General features: G+C 31.3%; 1 protein-coding gene across 8 annotated transcripts in view; it reads right to left on the bottom strand.

Annotated features, from left to right (window-relative positions):
• LOC130903514 (facilitated trehalose transporter Tret1-like) overlaps nt 1-27,981 on the bottom strand; it is a 134,468-nt gene that overhangs the window by 38,109 nt on the left and 68,378 nt on the right. For 2 of the 8 annotated variants that reach the window (XR_009060750.1, XM_057815658.1), the window contains exons 1-2: nt 13,363-13,515; nt 5,135-5,926 (exon numbers count right to left, since the gene is read on the bottom strand). Coding sequence is in view for 6 of the 8 variants with exons in the window: in XM_057815658.1 (XP_057671641.1) it covers nt 5,135-5,926; nt 13,363-13,402 (832 nt within the window). In the remaining 2 variants the exon portion in view is untranslated. Of the gene's footprint in view, nt 1-5,134; nt 5,927-8,037; nt 8,357-13,362; nt 13,516-27,981 lie in introns of those variants that run through there. The other 6 variants (XM_057815662.1, XM_057815661.1, XR_009060751.1 and 3 more) reach the window with 5 other exon arrangements.

The raw sequence follows: 27,981 nt of genomic DNA, 5'->3' as shown, positions 1-27,981 counted from the left end.
TGTTCAAAAAATGGTGCCGAATTTTGCTATCTAAAAACTTCGAAACCTTAATTTTTTCAAATGGCAATCCCCATTTTTCTCTTTACGCTTACGCTTTGAATCAAGAGGACTTCGTTAGTAAATTCATATATCTCAAATTAACGGTTGAAATCAACTATGGTCACTTGATTAAGTCTAAAAGTTTGGTTAAGCGCCGCAATCCAGGTAAAAGCTTGACTTGGCTTCAAACAATGTGATATGTGAATATTTTTAATTCGAAAAGTATTATCTTCATGAAGTCTTACAAACCAACAAAACTTCACAACATCACAAGTGAAGCGAGAATTACACAATTGAGAAGCTAGAGTGAGTCACGCAAGTAGGGATTGGAGAATGAAAGTGTCTCAAATCTGCCGTGGCTTAATTCCTTGAATAAAAAATCGAAAGAGATATATCGAAACTATGTTGGAGAACGATATTAATTAATATCACACACGTTCTCTCTTATCGTTGAGCTAATGATAGATATATAGCATATCGTTACAAATGTGTTGAAATCGATATTAATTATGAGAAAATGCATGCGATCGTTTACGTAGGCACCGATTAAGTACAAGTTTATCCGCTCGCAGATCAAACTGTTGTATTCAATTAATTTGAGGTAATTATACAAGACGACATTATAATCGCTTCTTCAAATAGTATACAAATATAGTTATAGTAATTTACATTGTCTTCTCATTATACTCATCTGAAAACACTTTGTTTCCATCTGTTTTTACGAAGAATTAATGGTGGCATTTTCAAAACAGCGCACGGAAAACTTTTCCCGATCCCCAATTTTTATTGTATTTCAATGTTTAGAACTGAAGATTTTGAAGCAGATGGTTCACAGATGTTTCGATTTTTTTGATACAATATCACAGAGCTTTTATTTTGTTAGTGACAAGGCTTGGCTGGTACCGATAGCTCTAATATGTTTTTATAAATAACTGGATTTTTTTTCGTTCACATGTTTTAAGACTTACATTAATTAAGCTGACAGACGTATATAGTTGCTATTGAAGTCAATGGTAATTATGTTTGGTACCATCATGATGTATTATGATTACTTTGAAAATAAAATGTTCTAAATTCAGTTTTTATCCTTTTATGCGTTGTTTTCAGATTAGTATAATAAAAAGTAACGTAAAAGTAAAGTTTTTCCGTGTTTGCATAACTTCTCCTGATTTCCAGGTTCCTAATGGAATATACTTCTTATTAATACTCCTGAATTTTTATCATGACAGGTATTTCGAGAAGCTAGAGTTTTGATAGAGAATGGAAGAAGAGCTAAAAAATGTATCCATTTGAAAGCAAAATTATGAAATTTAATATTTTATTTTCATTAAATGCACTTTTTCCATTCAATTGTTTGTCCGTTACATTCCCCACAAACGCAAATTTTACATTTTCAATTTATTTTGCTTGTTTCATTGGTTAGAAATGAGTTGGCAAGTTATCCGTACTAATAGAGCTTATGGCGCAAATTGTATTGGATCATATTTTTCTAGTTATTTTTCCTCTATATTCCCAGGGCAAATTATTTTGACAATTGAAATAAAAATGCGTGCATTTCCATTTTGCCTGTGACTTCTTTACATAGAACCAATTCATTTGTACTATGTAAGTCAAAAATGTTTGAAAATCCTATCGGTTTGTAAATGTCATTTTTTGTTCCGTATCATCGCTAATTTGGATTTTTATTTTTAACTTTATACAAGCCGCGAGCATATAATAGTGACAAAAAAGCATTTAATATTTGAATAGATAGCTCTTATTTATAATTCAGCACTCGAATAGCTTATGATTTCGTATAATCTTCTGTATATTTTGTATACAATTCTTCATCCAATGATGAATTCCGTTACTAGTGAATATTTCAAAATTTTTCGTTTACCATATCCGCTCGGACCCCATTCTTCCTTAAAAATATTTAAACTTGCTGCTTTGCCGGGATTAGTCCCTGTCCTTCAAACAGTTCTCTCAGAAAAAGTTCCAAATATTTCGTTATTCTCTTGACAATTATTTAGAATAATCTTCCATTTGCTACGTACATTTGAAACAATTTTGTCTTTAATTCCATCAGTGCTGATGTCGTTCTCGGATAATCATTTTTCACGATGGAACTTCCAAATCGCGACTATCCTGCTCTAGAAAAGTTTCTATTTTCTTCATTAAAAAATCTTGAACTTCTATTTCATTTTCTTCAAAGGAAAATGCGGAACCGTTTACCAGTTGACGAAGTTGGGACCCAAAAAAAGATGCTTTTTCTATTTATGCATAAACCCATATAACAAATTCTTCTCTAAATGGTATTGAGATTTCTTATAGAACATTATGGTATATTGTAATAGGAACTTCCAACTTCCATAACTATTCCACATACATAATAGTAACAGTAATCTAGATAGCGCCATTTATGTTCAACAAAAGTGGCTTAATGTTACATAAGTCACCTTGACAGATTTTTGTGGACCGAAGATAATATAACCTCTCAATCAGCAGATTCTCTTATTTAGCACCTTGTACGGATCTCAAGAACCATTATTACAACTAAAATAGAATTACTTTAAATGGAATTTGTGTTGTCTTTCTATTTTAAATAAATAATCAGCAACAATTTCTTACGAGTAATATAATAATTTTCAAGACCAGTAGCAATTCAATGAACTGCAAGGCAACTCTTAGATAGTTCTAATTGTAGAGAGGCATAGCTATTATCTTATAGGAGTCGTAGTCTCGATGCAGTTGAATTATACTTCAAATCCAGAAACGTTTTTTATCCTTGAAAAAAGCAAATTTTCTGAGCTAAATTTCTATTACTTATAATACATCACGGGTTTGAATGAGAGACCTATGGACAACATTCTCGCAGTTCAATGGTCAAGATATTATTTCCTGCAAGTAATTCTGGATGCTTCTTCTTCCAAACTGTTAGTATTGTTTAGTTCTAATTAATGAGTTTGTGGTAGAGTAAAATTAGAAACTTGTTTATATTTTTATATGCAAAAAGCAGTCTTCATAAATATCATTCATTCGCTAATGAGCAAAATTTCTATTTACTTCACAAGAAATTTGACCATTTTGGAAAAGGAATAAATCAAACAGATTCGAAAATACTTCATGGGTTTGAATGAGAGACCTAAGGACAATATTCTCGTAGTTGAGTAGTCAAGATATTATTCCTTGCAAGAATTTCGATTTACCAGTTATTTATGATATGAATGTTAATAATGATGTTTCATTTTGTGAGTGAAAAGGTTTGTGAAATGAACGAAGCGAAATGAATAATTTCACGAACAAAATAAAATCACTTTTAACACAAATATCATCCGTTTTTTGTATAACTGCCTTATTTATATAACAAATAGGCAAATTTGGAGTGAAATTAAACTTCGAAATACATTTTAATATCCAAAAAACATAAAACTCTGTTAAAAATATTTTTAAGACGAATCCATATAAACAATCACTTTAACACTGTTGACTGTTATTAAAAGTGGCATTTGTTTAAAACCAACAATTGAACCAACTAACAGAAATTGATTAATTTGTGTATTGAAAGAGTTCATTTCAATTTATTGAACGAGAATAGTATTATGAAAGTTATAAAAGAGTGTATGGTACATTTTTAAGAACATATTACAGTGGAATACATCTCATAAGCAGCTGGCCACAGTCATGAGTCAAAGAAACACAATGTTGGTCTTAGAAGAAGTTTAGGAATTTAGAAATTACCAAATAGAATATATCTTATCCAACAGCTTTTGGAAAGTCAACGACAAATGTAGATAAATTGTCGAGAAAATAGCTAAGGGATGTAACGAGATGAATTACTGATTATACTATTTTCGGATGAAACTTACTTAAATGATAATTGAGTAGTTGAAAGGCACAGTTATCGTTCCTGAAGACAGAAAAACCTTCAGCTGGTATATGAAGGTCTTCAAAGCATTTTCAGGAAGTAAATGTTTGAGTGAGCATCGTCAAATACAGAATTATAGTACCTAACTTTTTGAGGAATGTTCAACAACGAAACGACTTTTTAAGATTTGAACTACTACAAGTTATATTTCCTCACAGAATTTCCCCCAGTAATATATTATCGCGCTTTTCTTGGTATTATTGTCAGTGAAAATCTCAATGGAATATTTCAAGGGCAATGAATTAGAGAAATTATTTAAATTGGATGGCTACAATATCCTTAGATCTTAATATCAGTATATTTGGCGATATTTGAAGAAGACAGGAAAACACACAATGGGTATATGAAGCTCATCTTCCAGAAAGTGAATGTACAAGTATCACAACTAAACTTGACTTTTGAATATTGGAACTGGTAACTTCTCTAGCTGTTATATGTGCTAATGGAATAGTTTCAGATGTCTCCACTAAAACATTATGGTATAAACAGGACGGCGGTAGCGGACCTTCTTGTTATTTTTGCCGTAGAAAATCTCGAAATATTTGAAAGCAACCAGACCTGACAATTTGATATAGTTGGATGGTTACCAAGATTTCAATATCACTAAATTTGGAGATATCTGAAGAAGAGAAAGAAAGCTCCACAATAGGTATATGAAGCTCATCTACCATTTTCAGAAAGTGAATTTATGAGTTTCACAACTTAGCTCGACTTTAAAAAAATTGAAATATTAACTGCTCTAGCTTTTATGTGTCCCAACAAAATATTTCCAGATATATTCAGTAAAACATTATAATTCGAACAGGACAGTGATCTACCTCCTTTTTGGTATTATTGCCAGAGAGAATTAGATGGCAACAAGATCCCTCACTAAATTACTCTATTTGACGATGTCTTAATAACGAGGTTTATAGATATAAGCAGACTAATACCTCTAAAAAATGTATTACAGTGGAACCATGTAAAACATAGTAGCTTGAATTTCATAGACAAGTGTTACTTCACAAGCTAATTGGACTGTAATAATTTTGTTTCGCACAACTCTGTATTTTAATTTTACTCAGGAAAAGTGAATTTGTGTATCATTTTCCTGACTCAAACTAACAATGTTATGTAGCTTTATATACAAGATAAGTTGGAACTATTTTTGATATAAAATAAATGATAATATATTCTGGAGGTACTAACCTGATATTATCAATATGATTTTCTGGTCTAAGCTAAAATTTCTTGATCCTAGGTATGAATCAACATATTGTAAAAGAATTGGAATCATACTAACTCCAGAAAAATGATGGATTAGAATCAGCAAACTCATCATCATTAAGGATTTTATCCAAACGGCTGATCGACAACAGGTCATAAATTTTTGTTCTCTAAAGTACAGTAATCTATGTATATTATTACCATTCTCAAAATGAGTTATGTCTGTTTGATCTCCATCTTGTTGTCTTCTTAAAAAATAATACGGTGATTCCACTCCTATCCAAATAAACGTCAGGATGAAAACTAGTGATAGAGATATTGCTACTACATTATATATAGTGTACGTACAATAATTAGCGATTAAATAACATACTAAGTAGCCTATTAAAGAGCTTATAGTCATCATACAACCCATCTTTCCTCTGGAAGATGGTTCAGATATTTCTCCTATATAAATAGGTAAAACGATGTAACTTCCTCCTACAGCTAATCCTGCGATCACTCTACCAATACAAGCAACTGTCAAAGATTTAACAAACTGGAAAACAATGAATGCTATTGCGTAAGTCGCTGCTATTGCTAGCAATGTTATTTTTCTCCCCGATAATTCCGCCGCTGTGCCGAATATTATTGTACCAGCAACACTACCCACTGGAAGCATTGCGTTTAGAATATTCACATGGTGGATCTTGAGAAACATTATCCTTTCGAGTTTCTTTATTCCAAAAACGATCCATATCGCTGATGCTGAAGCCAATATCAACAGAACGCAAGCTAAAATCAGAAAAAAAAATTACCGTTCATAAATAAATGATATTTTTAGTAAAATAGATTGATACATTAAATAATAATAAATAAGAATGAATCGTTACTTCGCTAATAGAAAAAAATTGATAATAGCAGGGATATTATGAATATGTTTGGATACAACAAGTCTTCTGATATCACTGCTCTTCATAAGCAAGACACACTCTTCAGACTAGGGAGCACAAATATTGTAGCTAAGCAAAGGGAATATAAACAGGTTACTTAGAAGCTAGTTTTATAAAATAGAGGAAGAACATTTGATTGATCAAGCTCTTGTCAGCGCGAGTAGAAAAATCTTGGGATCTCGCCCAAAATAATAATAACGGCAAGAGCAACAGAGGGATTACCTAAATAAAAAGGATCATAATCATATATTTGGAGTTTATATATATATATATCATATATACGATGAAATATTGATATACAGAATGTCTAACGCGACGTAATTATTGTCTAAATAATTTTATGGTGAGGTTCTTCCAAATTAAATTAAGTGTTCGTTTTTGATTGGGTCTGATTGTTTGAAAATGTATTCGAAGAATATAACGTAACAAATAATGTTCTAGCTAATGCTAAATTCATTCCTGATTAACGTGTTAAAATTAGTTAATTTCAGTGAATTTTTCCGTTCTATTTAAAAATGGAGAAAATAAAATGATTTCGATTACATCAGCCGTATTATATAGATGAATTAAGTTTCTTATTTTGTAATAATTGGGTTATCGGCCTACGTTTCAATTTTTGTAATCAATCATATCTGGTTATTCAGTAATGCATTACTTTTCGAGAATTCCATTCCAAAATCCGCATTCTTGATTATATGATATTCGGTGAACGTCTATACTTACATCAACCAAAAATTTGAGTCGTCGTACAATGGAAAATATGGGCGATTTAGAATTTTTGTCATAATTAACCTTTGGGGTCTCAGATCATTTAAAAAAATGATAAAAGTATTTATTTAATTTTTGACACAATTGGCGAGTGCTCGCTGGAGAGAAATTATTTGTTAAAATCTAAAACTTTCCCACATTTAACGTTTGAAGTCCTAGAATACGGAAAAAATAATACAACAAATCTAATGTTAGGCTCGACGTCGTATAACCCTGTTAATTGATGTATTTCAAACTATGTAGAAATCTCATCAAATTATTAATTGTACAACTATTTATTTTTTTTAATAATCAATGTACATTAAACAGAATTTAAATCAATTACAGAAATAGATCAAGTTAAATTTATAATATTGATAAACGAATTAAAAGTACAAGTGGATTAATATAAAAAATCATGAATATTAAACAATTGACTATCTGCATCATCAACATTTGTCGCTATTCCTGAAACTTTCAGTTCAATTTCAGACTTGTATTCATTGAATTTTTCTACATGAATTTCGTATTCTGGTGCAAGCCATTGGACGATAATCCCGAATCGCTTTATGAGGACTTCATCTAAACCGGAAGCAATTATATAAGAATTTTTCAGAAGATTTCCAGTCATGTTACCATCATTGATGTTGCTGCATCCTTGTTTTGGTTGGTCTACATTAAGACTTAACTGTAATTTGAATTCTTTCTTAATCTTTGCTTTGTTCAAAGTAAATGGCTTGTCGATCTTCCTCGGTATTCAAATTTTTTGTCGCTCTTTTAGAGTTAGTCTATATTTAATGTTTGGGAAGGATTTAAATTCCGAATCCATCCATGTAATGTAACTAAACGAAAACTAAAATTGTGAATTGAGTGCAGTGGGAATGAACAACTCAAATCTTGAAATTTTTTTGAGGCAGCTCTGCATATAGCATTGTTAACGCCAAAGTTTGTGAATATGACTTCGACAATAACATTGGTAGATTTTGAGTCCTGAATTTCTTGTTTAAGCAGTTCTGTTTCAGAATATATCATAGAGGCCATTTTTTTTAATTATAAATTTTGTGGGGCAACAATATCTAGTTGATTCTAATTTGTCATACATAAAATTAATTCTATATGATATATGTGTTGGGGTTATATACCGAATTTGGTCTATGTTTAAAATAATCACATTTATTTATGGCTTTTTGTCCATACTAAACTTACCAGATGCCAAACGACATCTGTCCAACCCAATCTATCCACGTCCGTAACATGCGGCTGTGTGTATTACACTGTTGCCGAATAATAAATAAACAAACTAACATCAAATTTGTTTTATAAAATGCTCATGTGCAGCTTTTTCATTAGATATGTTTTGTATAGTAAATACAAAGTTTTGTGTAGATAATTTATTGTAGCTATGAAGGCTTATAAATATTCATTCAGCAGCGTGTTATTGAAGATATCGTTGATCGAAAAAAACAGTAGTAATCAGTTCACCAGTACTTTGAATACTGAACAGTATACCAATCTTCCAAATAAACTGAAAAGCAGAATGCGAAAAAGACAATTTAATGATAAAGTGAGCAGATAAGATTACCTATCTGTAAGTAGATTCGTAGCTTCAACATACAACGTTCGCGAGGCTCATAAAATTTCAGAGAAAGTTCACAGGTATACTGGTCAAGAGAGAAGATGAGTATGGAAGAAGAAATTCGTAAACGTACTGTAACCAGAAGCATCATTGAGACACATCTTAAATTAAAAAGGTTTGATATTGGAGTAGATAATTACGACAGAATTCAACAAAATACCGCAAATTAATTCAATGGATATGCAATTAGAGCTGGATGGTCTCCATAAATTTATTATGGATTACTAAAAGCATTTAAAAAATTGTGAGAGATATGAAAACTGAACGAGCTGAAGGAATTGCAACTTTTGCAAGGCGTCAACGGCAGTATGTTTTTTAATGAAACCATCCATAATCTTGTGTCTCAAGAAAAAATAATACATGGTGAATCACGGAACTCACAATACTAAGGATCTATTTAGAGAGCAAAACAAGATCTGCGTGACATATTAATTACTTCGAAGTAACAAACTCAGTCATCCAAATGATCAGAGGGTATTTCGTTTCAGAGAGGCATTCAACTTACTCTAGACTTGACTTACCAATGGTTCTATAGTGTGATATTCAAATTTTCAACTTGAAATAGTTGAGAAGCAACAATTTGTGGAAGATAATCATTGATTTAGATCGACTGCTAACGGAAATACAGAAGACACATAACTTGACCAATCCGTGACAGATTTACTAACTAACGATAACGAAGCTGACAAAAGGAGCAATGATTTTATGAGGGATTACAAGATCATTTACTGGGACGATCAAATAAAATGATTATAAGATATTTTGATTATCTAGAATATCATTTCTAAGCGAGAATGGAGCGTTAAGGGGTTGAAAAATTAGGCAACAGGCAAAGTAGTCCTATATTTTCCAAAATTGAAATTAGACAGAACGTTTTAATTTAAATTCCTTATATCGCTAGAAGACGATTAGCTCTTCTCAACATATTGGTAATTCTTGGAAAAACTATACGAAAGAAATAAATACAAGGTAAGTACAAATTGTGAAATGTCAGATTACTGAATCCACGAATCACATTCAGTATCCACACCACATTTGTGAGAAAAGTATATTGAAGAATATGTGAGGAAAAGTACTTTTTCATACGATTGATTATGGTAATCATCTTTCTGACTCGTGCCACAAACTTCTGGGTAAGTTCAAAAATGGAAACATTTTATGTCCATACTCATATCTGACTACTTTTCTACATCATTATGATTATTAAGTATTCTATACCCATAATATTCAATCTAATTCGGAACAAACTTCAATTTTTGCAATTCAAATTTGAGCTCAAAGATATAGAGCATCCAGCTGAAAATTTTTTGAATCTTTGGAAAATCTTATTTTGGAAAGCACAGATTGGAATATTTGGAAGGAAAACTTATCACTTCAACTAGAATATATTCAATATCTATTGATGAAATAATCTGGAAAAGCCGCAATTCTTCTTTTCCATATTTTCAAAGTTCTGGTTAGTTTGATGGAGTGATTATGTAGGCAATCTATTAGGAAACCGATATAGCTCTGTGGACTAACTAAATAAGATATCAATGATTTGAAAATCATATTTCGTTCATTCATTCATCGAGCTTGTTGTTGAAAAAAATGATGGAGTGAAGCTCGTAGTTTCCTCCGTTGGATATTACGTGGATAGAAATGAATAACTTTCAATATGTGTCTCTTGTGTTTCATTTTCAGTTGCGCTCATAAACTTCATGTTTCTCATAATGTAAGAAGAATATTTTGCAAGATTAGAAAATAGAAGTCACTATTCTCGAAAGTTATTCATTGATAACGTATTTTGCATATATGCTTATATGCAACAATTTTGAAGGATTCTGTGAAACTTTAATTTTCACGTGTTTGATAGAATTCGTGAGGCACTTGCAAGTATTTGAGAAACTGAATGTTAAAATTTTTATTCCTTGAACAGAATGTTGATGTTGTAATGTTACTTTCTAGATTTCAGAAAAGATTCACTATTTTCGTTATTTTACGAATGTGTCTGAGGTTTTCCAGATTCTTGCATATTTTCCGATTCCTATCTATATTTTTTTAGTTCATATGATATTCATGTATAGGTTGAATATTCCCTTAGGAAAACTTGCGACTCCACGATTCCAATGAGGGGGAACTATAACAGTAGATTTATTTTCCTTCAGAATAGAATTCAAGAGGAAAAAATACAATCAAAGTGTTATAAAAATATGGACAACTACCAAAAATTTATTGTTAAGCGTAAACGTGAAATTTACAATGTAAAAATTGTTTCATTGTAATGATAAGTGGAAATCTACAGAATGGAGTGCCATATCACATCACAGTACTTATTTATGGGAGTAAAATATAGTTATTCACGACAAAATAAATGAAATTAAGATTCCATAGAGACACGAAGGACAATAAAAGTTTCGCATTCTTTCAAAATTCAATTCTTATTTGAAAATAATTCTATGAAGTCCAATATCAATAATCCAAATACAAGTAGTTGGCGTAGTCAATAGGATACCTTCGTATTATTTCAAAAAGAAATATATTTTCGCAATGTGATGGAAGTGAAATGCAGATCCACAGATTTTCCATACCTTAAGTGTATATAGAAAAGCTCCCAAACTTCTTGGTATAGTGATAAAAGTAGGAAATAAAAAAAGCAATGAGGAGTAGAAAATTGAGTTGATAACCAATCTGTGAAGGTCTTTTCCTTCTCTCTTTTCCAAACATCCCGTGTAAGACGATTTTGTAAAGATATTGATGTTCAGCTAAGAACAAAAATTTGGCCATAGCTTCTAAATTAATTTTAGTGAGATTATTAGAAGTATATCCTATGCAAAAAATGGATGAAAATGAATTTGATGGATGTGATAAGAAATTTATCAGAAACGAGCTGATATCTTTTAAAACCTAGAATTGATTACATCAAATCTCATTTGTAAATAAATTTAGAAAAATAAAGCTGAAATACTACTATGCAACTGTGATGAATCAATAAAATGATCTGAGTATTTACATACCGGTAACTGGAAAAAACGAGAATCAACTTCTTCTACAAAATGATTCTTTACAACTGCTTACGGAAAACCTGACAACAAAATACGAGGGTTTCCCCTTAAGTTTTGAGATAAGGCAACGATGATGTGAATATGTTAAATCTTACATTGCCAGCACAAAGTTTAACATTTTTAATGATGAACATATTCCGACGGGTTATCATTGAATTTCGTTAAGCTCGTCCACAAACGGCTTTATTACAGAAAATATCGATCCAGTGCCCAAACTGATATTACAAGGTCGTCATGTGACATATTATGAGATTGAATCATACTTGACGTTACTTCCACTCACATACACTCAATAATCAAACATTCAAAAATATTTGTTGCGCATAATTAAAGAAGCGCTTAATAAAAGCTCGTGTCGATTGGTTCAAAGAAATGCTGAAAATATTCAATCGTGATGCTTCAAAAGACGTCTATAAGATCGTGACAGGTGACGAATCATGGATCTATGCATATGAACCCGAAACAATCATCGACTGTATGGGTTTTTTCAAGACTAGCCAAATCCAACAAACGTTGTTCGAGCACAGAGCAGTAATGTACTAAAGTTGAACGGTCAAATTTGAATGGCACAACAGCATTTGCTGTGTTCAAAGAAATCACGGAAACCAATTGCAGAAGGCGAATCATTTCCCACCATGATAATGCGAGCTCTGGCACATCAGTTCAAGCAAAAATGTTTTTGAACAACCAGAACACCGAGCAAAGGGTTTTCTGCCATTTAGTCCTTGTTTGACGTCCAATAAATTCTCCTTATTTTTGTTGATCAAACATAAATTGTGATGTCGAGGTTTATATCTGAAGAAGCGGTTGATGCGATCAAATCACATGTTTCGTAGGTACTACAATCAGAATGAGAAAAATGCTTCGACACTTGGTTCACCTTCATGCAAATGATCTTAATGGAGAATATTTTCAATAACAATAAAGCAATACTCAATTATGAATATTTGTTCCTATTTTTCCATCAAAACTTAAGTAACAACCCTCGTATGCGACAGAGTAATATCTTAAATATAAAAAAACTGACTGAATGATTGATTCATTATTTCTCATTATCTACCTCTATAGAGGTTGAATGGGGAATGATAATTTATGTGGCAATCTGTCCATTTTGAGACTAGGACCTAGGACGTGTTTAGGCTAAAGATTAAACAACAGTCATTACCCGTCTCAACGTCTTTGAACAATCCTCAAGGAAGTGAGCAGGGAGGGATGATAGTTTTGGATGGGTACCTGGCAATTTTGAATTTAGTTTTAACGAATTTTGTCTCTTTGCTGGAAATCGAAAAACGTATATTCGCATTATTGATAATTTCTCCTCTTAAAGGATGAAAACTAGTTAGGTTGTATATGAAATGTCCTTCAATTTTTATTTACAAATATTAAGGTGGGCTTATAATGAATAGAGCTTATAGAGAAACTTTTGAATCATATAAATGCGCACTGAGAAACTGTTTTCAAAAATTCATCCACTAAGGGTACGAAAGGAGGGTTACATTTAAATGGAATTTCATTAGATTAGATTATCTTAAACTCACATTTGATAATTATCATAAATAGCGATACAACTGGAAGAAAGCTAACAAAACTACCGTTTCAAAGAAGTGAAAGGAAAACTATACTTTTTATAAACTCACTCAATATTCAATCTTTCCAAAAATTAGTAGATACCTATTTTCTAATCAAAAGTATGAATACATAAACTAAGTTTTATAATACCTATAAGTACTGTTTATGTTTTGGTTGAGAATTATACAAAACTACGTGCAAAGCCGAGGGCAACAGCTAGTGTCAGATATAATTATTAAACTTCAAGATCCGATGCAAATCAACAGCAATATTTATATTCACCTGTGAGAATTGTAGCAATTTTTTTCCTATCACCAACCATGGCGTCACTAATTAATCCACTGTTAAAACTACAATGGAATTACATTCTACCTACCCATACTCCCTAATCATTGTTCATTACGACTTATTCGTAACAACTTCTCTTAATGAATCAATTTAAAAAATTAAACGCCATAGACACAAATTTGGTTGACCTTGTTACATAGTAAATTCGATATTCTTTTTTATATATAAATTATGACCTTATCCGTGTTATGTCAATGGATGCACACTTTTGAGATTCGAGACTTCAAGTATATGGATAAATTGGTGAGTAATAACAAATTACATTGAATTGTTCACAATATTTTAAAGATTAATTGGCTTTCATTGGAGTACTAAAATCAGTCTTTTTTACGCTTTATTCTAAATATCTGGTAAATTTGACAATAGTGGTTTATCATCGACATATTTGAATGAATTCAAAATATTATTCACAGTAGCTTTAACACATTGATAATTCTGATAGTAAAAAATGTCGCATTTTTAAACAGAACAACTGTCCCTTGAAGAAGCACCATATAAAAATGGATTTTTAAAAGTTATTAAAATTTATCGGTCTACTTCAATATTGTCGCCTGCCTAGCATCTAATTAAAGTAACTCGAACCTTCAATGTTAGTTACGCAAGCATGGAGAGAAGATTTCTCTTCATCAGTAAATAAATTTAAACTTGATAACTACCCCAGGAAACTCGAATTGATAGCCAAAAACAAAATTTTTTACAGTCAGAAAAAGCTTCATAGTAGTGCTTATTTTAATGAATTATTGTGACTAAAGAGAGCATAAGCAACAGAAAATACATTTATTTTGAGTATTTTAAGTTTGTGAAGGATTTAGCACGGAATCCAAAATAAAATTGCGAGATTACAGACTCACAAATAAACAAACTACGAAGCATAGTGAAGAAAGAAATGTTATTAATAATATAGAAACATGAAATAAATAGAAATCAAATATAAATAAATAAATATAATCAACGAATGAAAATATTTCTTACTCAATAATAATAACATACAAAGTATTTTCATGTCCAAATATCAATAGTCTCTGCTGTTCATTCATATATTTTCGAATATTGTTTAAAATAAAATTAAATTTTCCAAAAACCATCTACGCTTTGCGTTTCTGATCCGTTCGAGAAACTTCAGCTGAATACTTTGCTGGGCGTCAGTAATGAAGAAGACTGATAATTTTCATAGAGAATCCGTTACTAAGTTGTACGTAATTGCATGCTTAGTACCTAATTTTTTAATTTGGATAGGGGAATAGTTCCTTGAACAGTAATTCTGTTTGTACTATGAACATGAATAAATTGTCCAAAAATTTAAGAGGCTAATTTAACTTCTTATTTGAAAATAATGTTTGTAAATTCATTTCTATATCATGTTATTTGAGTAGAAAATAAATTCATTTTGGAGCATCGTGTAGGGTTGTAAGCTAAATATCAATTACATACTAAATAAACTAAATAAACCAAATTCAAATTACTCATAAATTATAAGAGAAAACTAGTTTGCGAAGTGAACTTACACAGGGAAGCTAAAGTTCCTCCATGCTGACGCTCCTAGGCTAGATCCAGTCACTGTATTGCTACGAAAAAATATAATAATGATCATAGTCTTTGAGAGAAAAATAAACAGGCTTAATCACCAAAACAACGAATTTTTCTTAAGATCAAGTATCAATCAATGAATTATTAACATGTATTATATATATATATATATATATATATATATATATATATATATATATATATATATATATATATATATATATATATATATATATATATTAACAAAAAGTTTTTTTGTTATTGAACTCCAGCAAATGATACATCGACAGAAATTCAAACATGTTAATCTCAAATTATTGATCGAATCATCGACATCCCAAGGTATTTTGTGAAAATATGTGCATTTGTCTATCATTTATGTCAATCTCAATTATATAATTTTGAATATGTTCACATATTCATGAGCTTTTAACCAATTTAGCAATTATATAAACATATTCAGTGTGAATCATGATTCATAAACCTTAACTTCTACCATGATTTATTCCGTTATCATAACACTTAGGGATTCATCCTCGAGTTGCACTTTCTCTGATTATGAAAAGAGCACTTCCCATAAACTTCCTTCAATTTTAAAACTTGTAGCATTTTTATATATATATATATATATATATATATATATATATATTTATATATATATATATATATATATATATATATATTTATATATATATATATATATATATATATATATATATATATATGTAACTAAAGACAACGCCGATAATAAAATATAGATTCGGGTCTCAAGCCCGATCGGGGTTATTAAACTGCTCTGATGAGACGTAATAACGTCGAAACTAGTAAGTAGTTACACCCTCTCCTTCCATTTCGAGCCTTTGGGGATGTTAACATCGACAAAAGGGTCGATTGATATCACGTTTTTCAGAGGAGTTGTAATTCAATATTCGTTGAGGCATTAGCCAGGAAAGTAGTTGTTTTCTCCTTTGAAGAACGGCAGAATTCATTTTCGAAGTAGGAATGTAGTAAATCAACCACCAAAGTGTACGGTTTCTAATATATATATCGAATGGTAACATAAAGCATTTTTGATGGTGGGACTGAGCTGAATTATTCATACAGCCTTTCGCTACCTAACAGTTTGGTATTCAATATTGTCTAAGAGTTAGTTTCATGCAAAAAGTTTTTCATATACATACAAGTTCTAAATGTCAAAGTGTAATAATGTTCTTAGTTCTCCAGAATAAAATATTGTGATAAAATAAATAAAAATAAGAAATATAAATCTCTCTATTTCCAGATATTTGGAAATATACCAAAACGTGATTCGGTCACTTAATCTGGAAACGGTCGCTTGGGCAAAAAACACAGAGAATAACTGCTAGAATGATTTGAGGCAGTTCTTTCCGCTTCTGAGGACAGTAATCATTAAACTGAACAATTATTAGAGAGTTATACTGAAGGATATTATGATTTTCTCCTAGCTCCTGTCATTCCAGTGTGAAAAATTATTCCACTTAGAGAGATACAAGATCCTGTTTATGTTGGATAAAATAAAACAAGATGACTCAAGTATGAGTATCAGATATGTGGACAAAGTAACATCGTAAAAGGTATAGTTTTTCCACTGACTTCGAATAAATACATGCATTCTTCGGACTTTTCTACTTTACAAGAGTGAAAAGAAGTCAACAGCTCAATAAAAATGACAAATGGAAAGCCGAAGGACTATCACCAGCATCTTTTTTTACTGTGTAGGCTCAACGCAGGTTTCATTTACTTCTGAGAGCTATAAAAATTGAGGACGTAAGTTTTGAAATAAATAGGATCAGATACAATAACTTAGATTCAGTACAAAGAGATTTTATAGAATTTCTAGAGATATGGTCTGCTAGTTACCGTCCTGTAGAATATGTGACAATTGAAAAGACTTCAAAGGAAAGACGTCGTTCAAGGAGATATTGCTAATTAACCAGATTATATATAATGTACATGTTTATGATCGTTAACTATCTAACTGTTTCTTAAAGCTCAGAGCTTACCAGCATTGAGCTGTCACAAATTTTTCTAATAGAAATCTTCACCGGTATCAGAATGCACGAAATTTCAGTAGCATAAATTATTTCGTCAATTCTTAAAACATGTTTGACATTATTTCATTTGTTTTATTTTCTTGGATAATTTCGTTTTCTTTACGCGCAACTTGTGGAATTTAGTAACGATTTGAATGAGATTTGTTTCTATCGATTTAGCGTGAAATTTTCTAAATAAAGGGTGACACACTAATAGTGCAGAAGCGACATTTTTTGACCAATTGTTGTCGTCTTCGACCCATAACTTGTGCTTTTGAACATTTTTTTACATCGTTTCCGTACACTATCCAGTCCTTTCTCATAATCAGAAGCTAAAACTCTGCATTTTTAACTGTTGCATTCATGATTCAATACACTATGCGGATCTTAACGTATACAATAATTGAAAAATATATTTTCGGGTAATCCAATCTATGCAAATAGCCTTAATTGATTGAAAAAACTTTCATCAACAAGTTTTTTATTAAACTAAAGAGAAGCTTTAAGAACACATTGTATATTTTTCATGTTTTATTATTTCGAAAAACTTGAACCCGATTGTTTTTATTATATTTAAAACAATGTTATTGTTAAATTATCTTTTTAAATTCTCACCTACCTTCGCTATTTTCTCCAATAACACCATTATTATTTGCTCATATTAAAAAATTTCTCTCTGCAACAACAGAAATAAAAGAACGTGAAAATACGTAGAATAATCTAGGCGAAAATTCCCTTCCTATCTGAAACGAACACTATTTCCCAACTAAATTCGATTTATTGTAACATTACACAAGAAGCAAGATTTTCCAATCGACTTTACCTTTGTGAAATGTATTTTCGAGATGGAAATTGAAACTTGTACAGACTAATAGAATAGAAACTGAATTCGTCAGCCACAGAAAGTTAGATTAATGGAAATATAGAGCTTCATAAACTTCGTAATTCAATTTGAGTATTTCAAGTGCTCATGAAGTCATTATCAAGATAACTAGAGTATTTTCGTTGTTGTGATATTACTGTAAGGTGAATTGCTTTCACGATAAAACTGACACGACGGAGTCTCGTTTAAAGATAATTTAAATTATCGATTTACTCCATTTGAATTAATATTCAGTTGCTTTCAAACAATAAGCATCTTGGTTATTATATTCGATTCTTTTCGAAAATTGAGCTACAGTTTTCAACTTAACAAATTTTAGTTATACACAATCTGAATTGAGATTATATTTCACCAGAATGAATATTTGGAGAGTAAAATGCGTTAATTAGAAAAAAACAATAGTATTTATGTTAACCAATGAGAAGCAAAAGAAGGAGAATCAAAAAAGTTTTGATTAAACAAATGGATAAGAAAAAGAGACTTACTGTCTACTACAAGTTTTTCAATCTGGTTGTTGTATTAGTTTCAAGAAAAGTACGACAGGAAAATATAAGCAAACTAAGAAGTTCGTAATGCGTATGAAGGTGATATAGTATTAGTGACAAGAAATAGGAAATTTTATTGGAAAATGTTTATGTACACAAAATCAATGTACAAAGACGGATCTTGAAAACTTGACATGCATCACTTATATGAGTGTTCAACAGAAATGTTTATCATGTTTATGTGAAACATGCTAGGTTATATACTATATAAAGTAGACAGTCCAAACTTGAACTAGTTTAATCAGGCTTGTGAAAGATTGCATCTAGATTTCATGGGTTTATCTTTGCACAAAGTAAATTGCTGATTTAAAATTCTCATAGCCAATGAGTAGAAGTTTTCTACATAACATCCATATCGATTGAAGTTTTGCATTCATGTTTTTAGATATTTCCTCTACTTACTTAATTAGTTATCGATAATACAAATTACTACAAGAAGACTTCACGAAAATGATTGTGAACAAATGCTTCTAGAAAATTATCTCTATAAATTCGTACCATAGAGTGTTAATACATCAAAATAAGGTTATATTTTTATATTTTTTTTCCAGCTGTTATAATCAACTTTCGACCATTATAACCAATTATCAATATAACTCGTTTCGTTCTATTTTTTGAATTCTACCAAACTAATTTAAACTTACTCCATGCTTAGATGGAATGATCAAATTATTATCAAGTTTTTATCAATTTAAAATTTCGCATACTTTCCTGCTCTTGATTACAACAACAATTAACCCTACAATTATCTATCTTATCAATAATACTTAACTAATTTATTTGACTATGACTACCCTCCTATTTCGCTCCGATCACTATGACTATGTATTATAAACTAACTGGGCTAAACAAACTCGTTTATATAACTTTATATTTCCAAAACGAACTTCTCAAAAATTCTAGAAAATGAAGAAGCAGAATAAATTAATAAATAGACCTTCCTAGAAATTAGTTCAAAAGACACAATGTAAACAAATCGCCTGCTATGATAAAAACGTACATCAAACGAATTCTGCGGTGTATCATAGTTGCCACGTCTTCCCTGAATTTTAGAATTCCATTATGACGGGACAGGGCCCACTCCATGTCGGGGACGATTTCGTAACAGTGATATTCATTGAGAAAATGAAAACGATGAAAAAAATTAACATCAATATATCAATCGGTGGTTCTATTTGAGTTGTTACTGAATGTTATTAATTGAGTTATTCATGATATGATATATGAATTTTGTCACTAAATTATTTATAACTAAAATGCGTTGATAGTCGCGAGGTTAAGTTATCACCCAGCAGTCAAATAGTTACGGGTTCAAATTTGCATGAGAAATGTGTGATGCATTATAGTCAATCTATAATAAAATAAATTGGATTGATGCTACAAATATCAAAACGATTTCCTAATCATTCATTTGAGCTAGTATTTAAATGGTATTCATTTATAATATTCCATTAATTCATTTTAACGGATTCTAACGTGATAGATTTGAAATTATTGAAAAATCGTTGTAATATGTAAAAAATTAGTTTGAAATGAATGCAGTAGTGGTGGGCCTTTTACATTTTATCACACTGTTTCCGAATTTAAAGTATACATCAAATGTCTGTATTATATGTTATTATATACTACATTTAGTTATTCATTAACCAAATTTTCTTCACCTTTCTGTATCATATTATTTAAATCCTTATCGAAGACCATATCTATCAAAATTCAAGAATAAAATTCATACTCTATTGCATTTTTAATACAGTATTGTTTTGTGAAAATATTCACTCATTTTAGTGAAGTGTTTTTTTGTAGTTGAGTGTAGGGCAATGGCAGAACGAATGTGAATATATGTCAAATCTGATATCGCGATCATAAATTTTGACATTTTTTATGGTGAACGTACTCAGAACGTTGTTTACAGATAATTAAACCAACAAATACATTCAACAGCAGTGTGCTAATCAACTCGCTTTGACTTTTGGTGATGAAGCGCAATTTCGAGCCAGATATGCCAAAAAACATCGATCCAGTGCAGAAACTAATATTGAAAAATCGCCATGTGACGTGCCGTGGGATTGATGCATACTTCGATATTAGATCCACTTGTATACAATATTGTATGAATATTTGGCTGTCAAAAATATTTGTTCGCGCTACTTCAAAAGGCGACTATAAGATCGTTACAGGCAACAAATCATGGATCTATGCATATAAACCAATCTAACTAAACAACAATCGAAGGTATGAATCTTACTATTTGAACAAAATTCAGCAAAATTTTCATTATAGTAATGTAGAACGGTCAATTTTAAATGATACAGTAGCATTTTTGTGCCAGAAGTTTTCGAAATAATCAGAGAAAACAATCACAGAAGACGAATCATTCTCCACCACTACAATGCGAGTTATCACACAACAGTTAAAACAAACATGGTTTTGAACAGTCAAAACATCGAATTGATGGGTCATCTGCCGTTCACACCTTGATTTGTTCTTATTTCCGCAAAACAAAAATAAATTGAGAGGTCAACGTTTTCGCACATCTGAAGAAGAGGTTGAACTATTCACATCACATGTTTTCACGCATTAAAAAATGTATTGATCTTGATCGCGAATATTTTGAAAAACAATAAAGCCATATCCAACTATAACTATTTGTTTCTATTCATCAGAAAATAAGTAGCAGCCGTCAGACAATACAAATTTGACAGACATTCATTTTTCCTTCAACATTCACATTTCCTTGACTAAGCAAAATGAATATTCAGGCATTCAGACATGGAGCTAATTATATTAATGTCGCTTCAATCACTTTAGGTATTTTTGCCAAAATTTTATTTCTATTAAAAAGCTGAATATACAAGGTGTCCTTTTCAAAGTAGTAAATAGTAGAAATATTATAATAAATATATGATAGCGACAGAATATATTCCTCATGATCTTATGATATAAAATGCCGTGACCAACAAAAAAGTTAATAAATTAACAATTGATGACATTATTGGATTAATTACCTAAGTATTTCGTTGATTCTAGTTATAACGAACTATTTATTTCATACTTGGTACATCCGTATATAACATGTTTAACACTTTCCCTGTAATTGAGAATCAAAATTGGTATATTTATTCCTTTTTTGTTTTTGAAGAATATTTTTGTGAAGTGAAATTTCGGTTTCCCGATCCATAAAATAGTATTCGAATCTAGTCTTACATGCTCAATAAATGTACCACGTTACAAACAAGAGACACATATGCTAGAGAAACAGCTTGATCATATTTCTTATAGTATCTGACATGCAACTTGTCCGAAATGCAATAGACTCCAGAATCCCCTTAATTTGACCAATTCCAAATATCGCTGAGTAAGAAAATTGATATTGCAATTCAACTGAAAGTTGAGAACAAGCAGATTTCTCAATAATTGATGAGATTTTCTGAACTGGATCAAACGATTTTATTGTCAGCGTGATGAAGAAAACTTCATGTGGTACATCTGAAAGGTTAAAGTTAAACGAGCCTTCATCTTTTTCTTTTTATTCGTTTCATTCGTATCTTTTCCTACGGAGATCGATGTGAAAGCTTGACTGTTAATTAAAGATGCCTCCATTTTAAGGTTTGTATAACACAATATGTAGACATTTTTGTCATTTATATGGGTATTTATAATTTATGAGGTGAAAATAAATAAGTAACTTCCAATTTGTCTGTAATATTTCTTGTATTTAATGATGAAAAGACATTTTACGAGGCTGACCCTTTGCTGAGTTTCTGATCCACTTACAGTGGTTGACCTATGATTTTTTTATTTTTTTCCTACGATCAAAATTACGACCTCAAGTTCGTGCTACGCTCCTTTGTAAGCACACGTCAAAGTTGATGAAGAGTTGTTCAGGGAATCATGAATATAGAACAAATACTTAAACCAGAAAAATTTTGAAATTTTAAATAAATAATGATTTGTGTATGCAAAAAACAATTAGGTTTTTTTTTCGTCGTTTGGTTGGTTTCATCTAAAGAAGTTCTTATCGCTCAACTCTTAGAGTTGTGGTCTCTTAAACCGCAGAAAATCAAGCTGAGGTGGTCAAAACATCATCGTAGCCTTTGGCGTATGTTGACTCTGGTAATGTTGCGTGTTTGCTCACTACAATGCAGGCAAATAACGGAGCAACTAATGCCTGCCTTTCTGTACTCACAAGCAGCTCTCATCATTTTCCTTTATATGTACGCGAAATAAGTTTTAGAATTTCAAGTGAAAAAGTTGAGGTGTGATGTATTGTAAGCAAATTGGACTTTTATTTTGAACATTCTATGTAAACTGTTTTCTTGAACTGTCGGCTGGAAAAACTGATTGCACGGAGAAAACAGAGAAGAAAGTTACTTAATTATATTGGCAGTTGATAATCCATTGCTTAAAAAACAAATTATATAATACTGAATCAATAATACAGAAAATGCTTCTAGATATTATACCAGGGATAAACCATGTGAAAATAGATGAAGATTCAATTATGAAGTTTTTTCAATTGTCTCCTTAAAAGCAAATTATAGATATTTTGGAATAAAAAACGTTGATTCGGATAGATTATTATCAAAATATAAAACTTGGTAACATATTCGAATAAATTGGATTTTTAGTGGGTGAATTATTAACAATATATGAGAAACATGGGTATGTAACTGTACGTCAAATAAATATAGCTGCGTATTTTCCAGCGCGAATGTATACCCGAAAAAGCTATTTCATAAAATATTAATGCTCAATACCAAAACTTTTACTGCATTCTATGAAAAACAGGAAGTGTATCATCGTGTAAAAAATGTTCTTATGAATAATTTGGAGGGGCGTGTCAAATAGAGCAATTCATTTTATGATATTCTGAAATAATATTTGCGTGTGGTTACAACGGCCATTTTTTTAGAGTAGCGCTTATACTTATATCACGTTAAAGAAATTAACCATACTGTTAAGTTAAATAATTACTTATTCGTTTTCCAATAAATTATTAACAATATGCTTCGATGGATAATAGGATAAAATGGAGTGATGTGAAAAAGAAAGTTAATTAAATAGAAAATTTCACAAATTTTCGAATTTTTTGGATATGTTTTGTACTTGATTCCATCGAAAGTTACAAAAAATCGTATAGAAAAACGGAAATGAATACACCAGCTAGTGAATAAAAAGGATCAAATTTGAACGATCGATGTCTAATAGGGGTTCTGTGAATGGAGTACCAAGATAACGTACGATATCTTATAGTTGTTTTGAACTTTGGTTACAGAGTTAATGCGATCCAACCAGTCTATTCAGCTCCACGATTGTAAAACCTGCTCTAAAGTTTAAAGTATCGACTGTGTCACCAGGTATAATACACAATAACGAAATTCAAGCATTAATGATAACATAAAATTATTTTCTAAAAACATTGAGTTTGCTTCGCGAAATTATAATAATAGATCCATATATCGAATAAAGATTTGGCATTGAAATATAAGAAGTGCTTCTGAGAGATTGTGGCATGGCTCAATTGTAGGCAGGGACTTCTTTAATAGATTAAAGATTCTAATTCCTTCTTCCTTATTAATCTTTGCATCCATTTGCATAATTCGTAAGTACACTTCTCCAATTTCAGAAAGGTCGTTGCACGGCTATCCACTTAGGAATGCGGAGCTTTACCTTTACGTTTACCTACCTACTCCACGCTTAGAATTAATTGAGGGCTCAATATTTTACAATGCAAAAAAATGCACAATCACTCTACTTATTTATCAACGAATCAGCAGGTCAATGAATATAATACAACCGCTCTCGAATATTTTAAGAGAGAGAATACACCAATGTTTAAAATAACAGCCCTATATCAGTTAGTAGGTGGAACATTAACGAAACAGGAGGTCTTTCTAAAGAGCTAGAAATATTTGTGGGTGCTATATTGAGGTCTAACTTTGACGTTGCTAAGGGACTTGTGAATGGATCAATAGGTCACATCACTGAAATAATATGGCTTTATTACAGACGTGCTTGTAAAAATGCTGCTACGGGCTACGACCTACGTCTAGAATTGAAAATACTGAAAAGTTAAAAATAAACTAACTTTAATAAGAAATATAACACTTTATACATTCATTGTAACCTTTAACGATAATTAAACTTCTTCGTCTACCACAAGATAATTTCATAACGTACATAATTATAAATTTTCAACACTAAAACGTTACACCTTAATTATTAAATCTCTCCGATCTCTCATAGTCTCAATTTTATAAATAAAAGCGAGTTGCAATGAGATGGCAAGAGGAAGAAGATAGTGCTGAATGTTCTTAATTATACCTTAAAAAATAACACGTTTTTATTTATAAAATTTAGACTATGATAAAAACGAGAAGATTTAATAATTCAGGTGTAAATGTTTAGTAAATATATAATTAATTATATACGATATGGAATTAGTTTGTCCTAGTCGAAGAAGTTCATTTTATTAACAAATAATAAAAGCTTGTTTTTAAAATGAGTTTTTTTCTTTAATTTTTTCTAGATTCAACAGAACTTTTCCATCTTTTTTTGTTTCCTGAAAGAAAAGTCTCCAGTAATTTAGGGACATTGAGATTACAAATTCCTAGGTTACCTTCCAAATCAATTGAATTATTGGTCATACGCTATCTACCATTTGTATATACCTCACTAAATAAGTTTTATTGTTATAATATAAATCATTATTTGTTCGAAAAACTTCAGATTTTGATAAAATAAGTTAACTTGGTATATTTTTCAATCATTTATATTTTCCAATATAGTTTTGATATAAATATTAACAGACGTTTATCAGGTAAAAGAGAATTTACCTTTCATCAATTGCCCGATGGACTTATTAGACTACTCAAATAATTCAGTTCCAATGCTTTACAAGTTAAATAGCAAATACTTTGATATGAGTATTACCTATATTGAGATATTAACCAAAGGTATCAAAGGGAAGATTTTTATTCGCACAGGAAACTATTTACAGACAGATTAAATTGAAATTTTTAAGCGTTGAAAACATTTTTACCGTTTATATATCGATATATGGTGACCCAACTAAAATGTATCAGAGCTCCAGAATAAGTCAATTCTCTTGATTGGTTGTCAAATAATTGAATCATTTTATTATGACAAATATGAAATTCTTCCCGAATCATTGGAATTTTGATAATGGTCAATCCTAAACATTTTCCCCCGAGAGTTTTTTGACAGGTACCAAAATTGGTTGTAGGTGAAGTTATCATGTTTGCAGTCTTGTTGATCAATAGCTTGGTTATTATTGAAATATAATTTCTTGAACTGGTTCATAACATACCAAGAGATTTGAAGAAACTTTATTTCTAAAATTATTAGTTTGCCATCATAAATGCTTAATATTTCATTTAAAACCATGTGAGGGAGCAAGTTATTTATCAATTTATATGTGAAGAACCGGATAGTTCTAATAAAAAACTATTGATGAGCTAAACTGGAGTTACTCTTGCGATCCTGGCAGAAAAAGCAAGATCAAGACCAGCTTGAGGTCGGAAAGACCAAGACCCATCATTTAAGACTTTTGCATTTTCATGATTTTTTTCGAAATTTTCATTTGTATTACACTCAATTCTGTAGTAGAAATGTTTAAGCAGGAATATAGAGAAATATTTCCTTTGAAAGTTTGTTAAAAAGTGATGGATGAAAGCAACATCTTGATCTAATTTGATCACACAGAATCTATTTGAGAAGAATTTAGATATTTGGGAACTTGAAAGTTATAAAGAGACAACACTTTATGTAGATTCAAAAGTTTAGAGGACAGATATGGTTGTGTATTATAGTTATTATTAACACGTTCACATTAACATTTATTTGTAAGAAAATTTTTTACATAGCTTTAACAACAGAACTTATTATATATCTCATTTCTTCCATTCGATCAGTAGTCGGTTGGTCGGACAGCGTTGCCAGTTTTCATGAGTTTTGAATTAATTCTGGCGTGAACATACTCCCCGCGTTGAAAGCATAAGGATGGCTTTCAAAGGTCAACTGGAAGGGGGCAGATTTTTTGAAAGCTTCTTTTGATGATTTCTCCAGAGGGAGTTCTTATAGAAGCGACCCTAGCGATACCGTCAGGGCCTCTATGGAGCTTGCTGATTCTACCTAATAACCACTGAGTGGGCATAGTGTTCTCGCCTTTCACTAAAACGAGAGAATCTTCTACTAGATGGCCTTGGTTGGACTTCCATTTGGTGCGTCTTTGGAGCTCCGCAATGTACTCAGATTTCCATCTGTTCCAGAAGTGCTGTGCTAATTGTTGTACGAGCTGAAATCTGGAAAGTCGATTCATTTTTATGTCGGTGACATCTTGATCAGGTGCTGCAATTATTGGTCTTCCAATCAAGAAGTGAGCTGGGGTAAGAGGTCCAAAATCGTTGGGATCAGAGCTCAGTGGGCATAAAGGACGCGAATTCAAAATCGCCTCGATTTGTGCGAGAACTGTGGCAAATTCTTCAAATGATAAATGAACTTGGGTCAAAACGCGCCTTAAATGATGCTTTACGCTTTTGACAGCTGCTTCCCACAAACCTCCGAAATGAGGAGAGTAGGGTGGTATAAACCTCCACTCTATATTCTGAGAGCTACATTTCTCGATTATAGTGTTGCTGCCATGTTTTAGAAAATCCTTTAGCTCTCGCTGTGCCCCGACGAAGCTTGTTCCATTGTCGGACAATATTTTTGATGGTTTGCCTCGTCTAGAGACAAAACGATATAGCGCTTGAATAAATGATTCTGAAGAAAGGCTAGAAATCAATTCCAAATGGACTGCTTTAGTTGATAAACAAATAAATACGCCAATATAACATTTACTTAAACGACAACCTCTACCTTTCTTATCGTTAATCATAAATGGCCCGCGTAATCAACTCCCACTATTGAAAATGCACTAGAAGGATTAGTTCTATCGCGCGGTAAGTTGGCCATAATTGGCTGTATGGTTTTAGCATTGAATTTGAAGCATTTCACACAATTCTTAACAGTCTTTCGTGCAAGATTTCTACCGGATATAACCCAGTAATTTTCTCTTATAGTGCTTAAGAGCAGCTGAGGGCCGCCATGCAATAGGCGTTCATGTTCTTGTAAAAATAGTAGCTTTGAAAAATGATGCTTTGAATTGATCAAAATTGGATGCCTTTTGTCAAAGGAGTAATTTGAATGTTTTAGTCGCCCTCCTACGCGTAGCAAACCATCGGGTTCTAGAAAGGGACTAAGACTTAATAGATTACTATGGGAGCTCAAAGGCTTGTTATTTTTCAATGTTTCAATTTCGGTAGAATACGATTGAGATTGACAAATTCGAATGAGACATTTTAGAGAATCACTTAACTCCTGTACTGTAAGAGAACCGCCTCTTCTGCGATTTCTCTGAAGACAATTATCCTTAAATCGTAAAATGTATGCCATTGTTCGTTGCATTCTTGAGAAATTTGAAAAACGTTCAAAGGGAAAACTCAGAGTAGGGGGCGCAACATTGGTCAGAAGACTGGATTTA

Source organism: Diorhabda carinulata, chromosome 2, assembly GCF_026250575.1.
Source record: "Diorhabda carinulata isolate Delta chromosome 2, icDioCari1.1, whole genome shotgun sequence".
In the NCBI taxonomy this organism is placed as follows: Eukaryota; Metazoa; Arthropoda; class Insecta; order Coleoptera; family Chrysomelidae; genus Diorhabda; species Diorhabda carinulata.
Note: the sequence above shows the minus strand (reverse complement) of the source record. Positions and strands in the feature narration are given on the sequence as shown.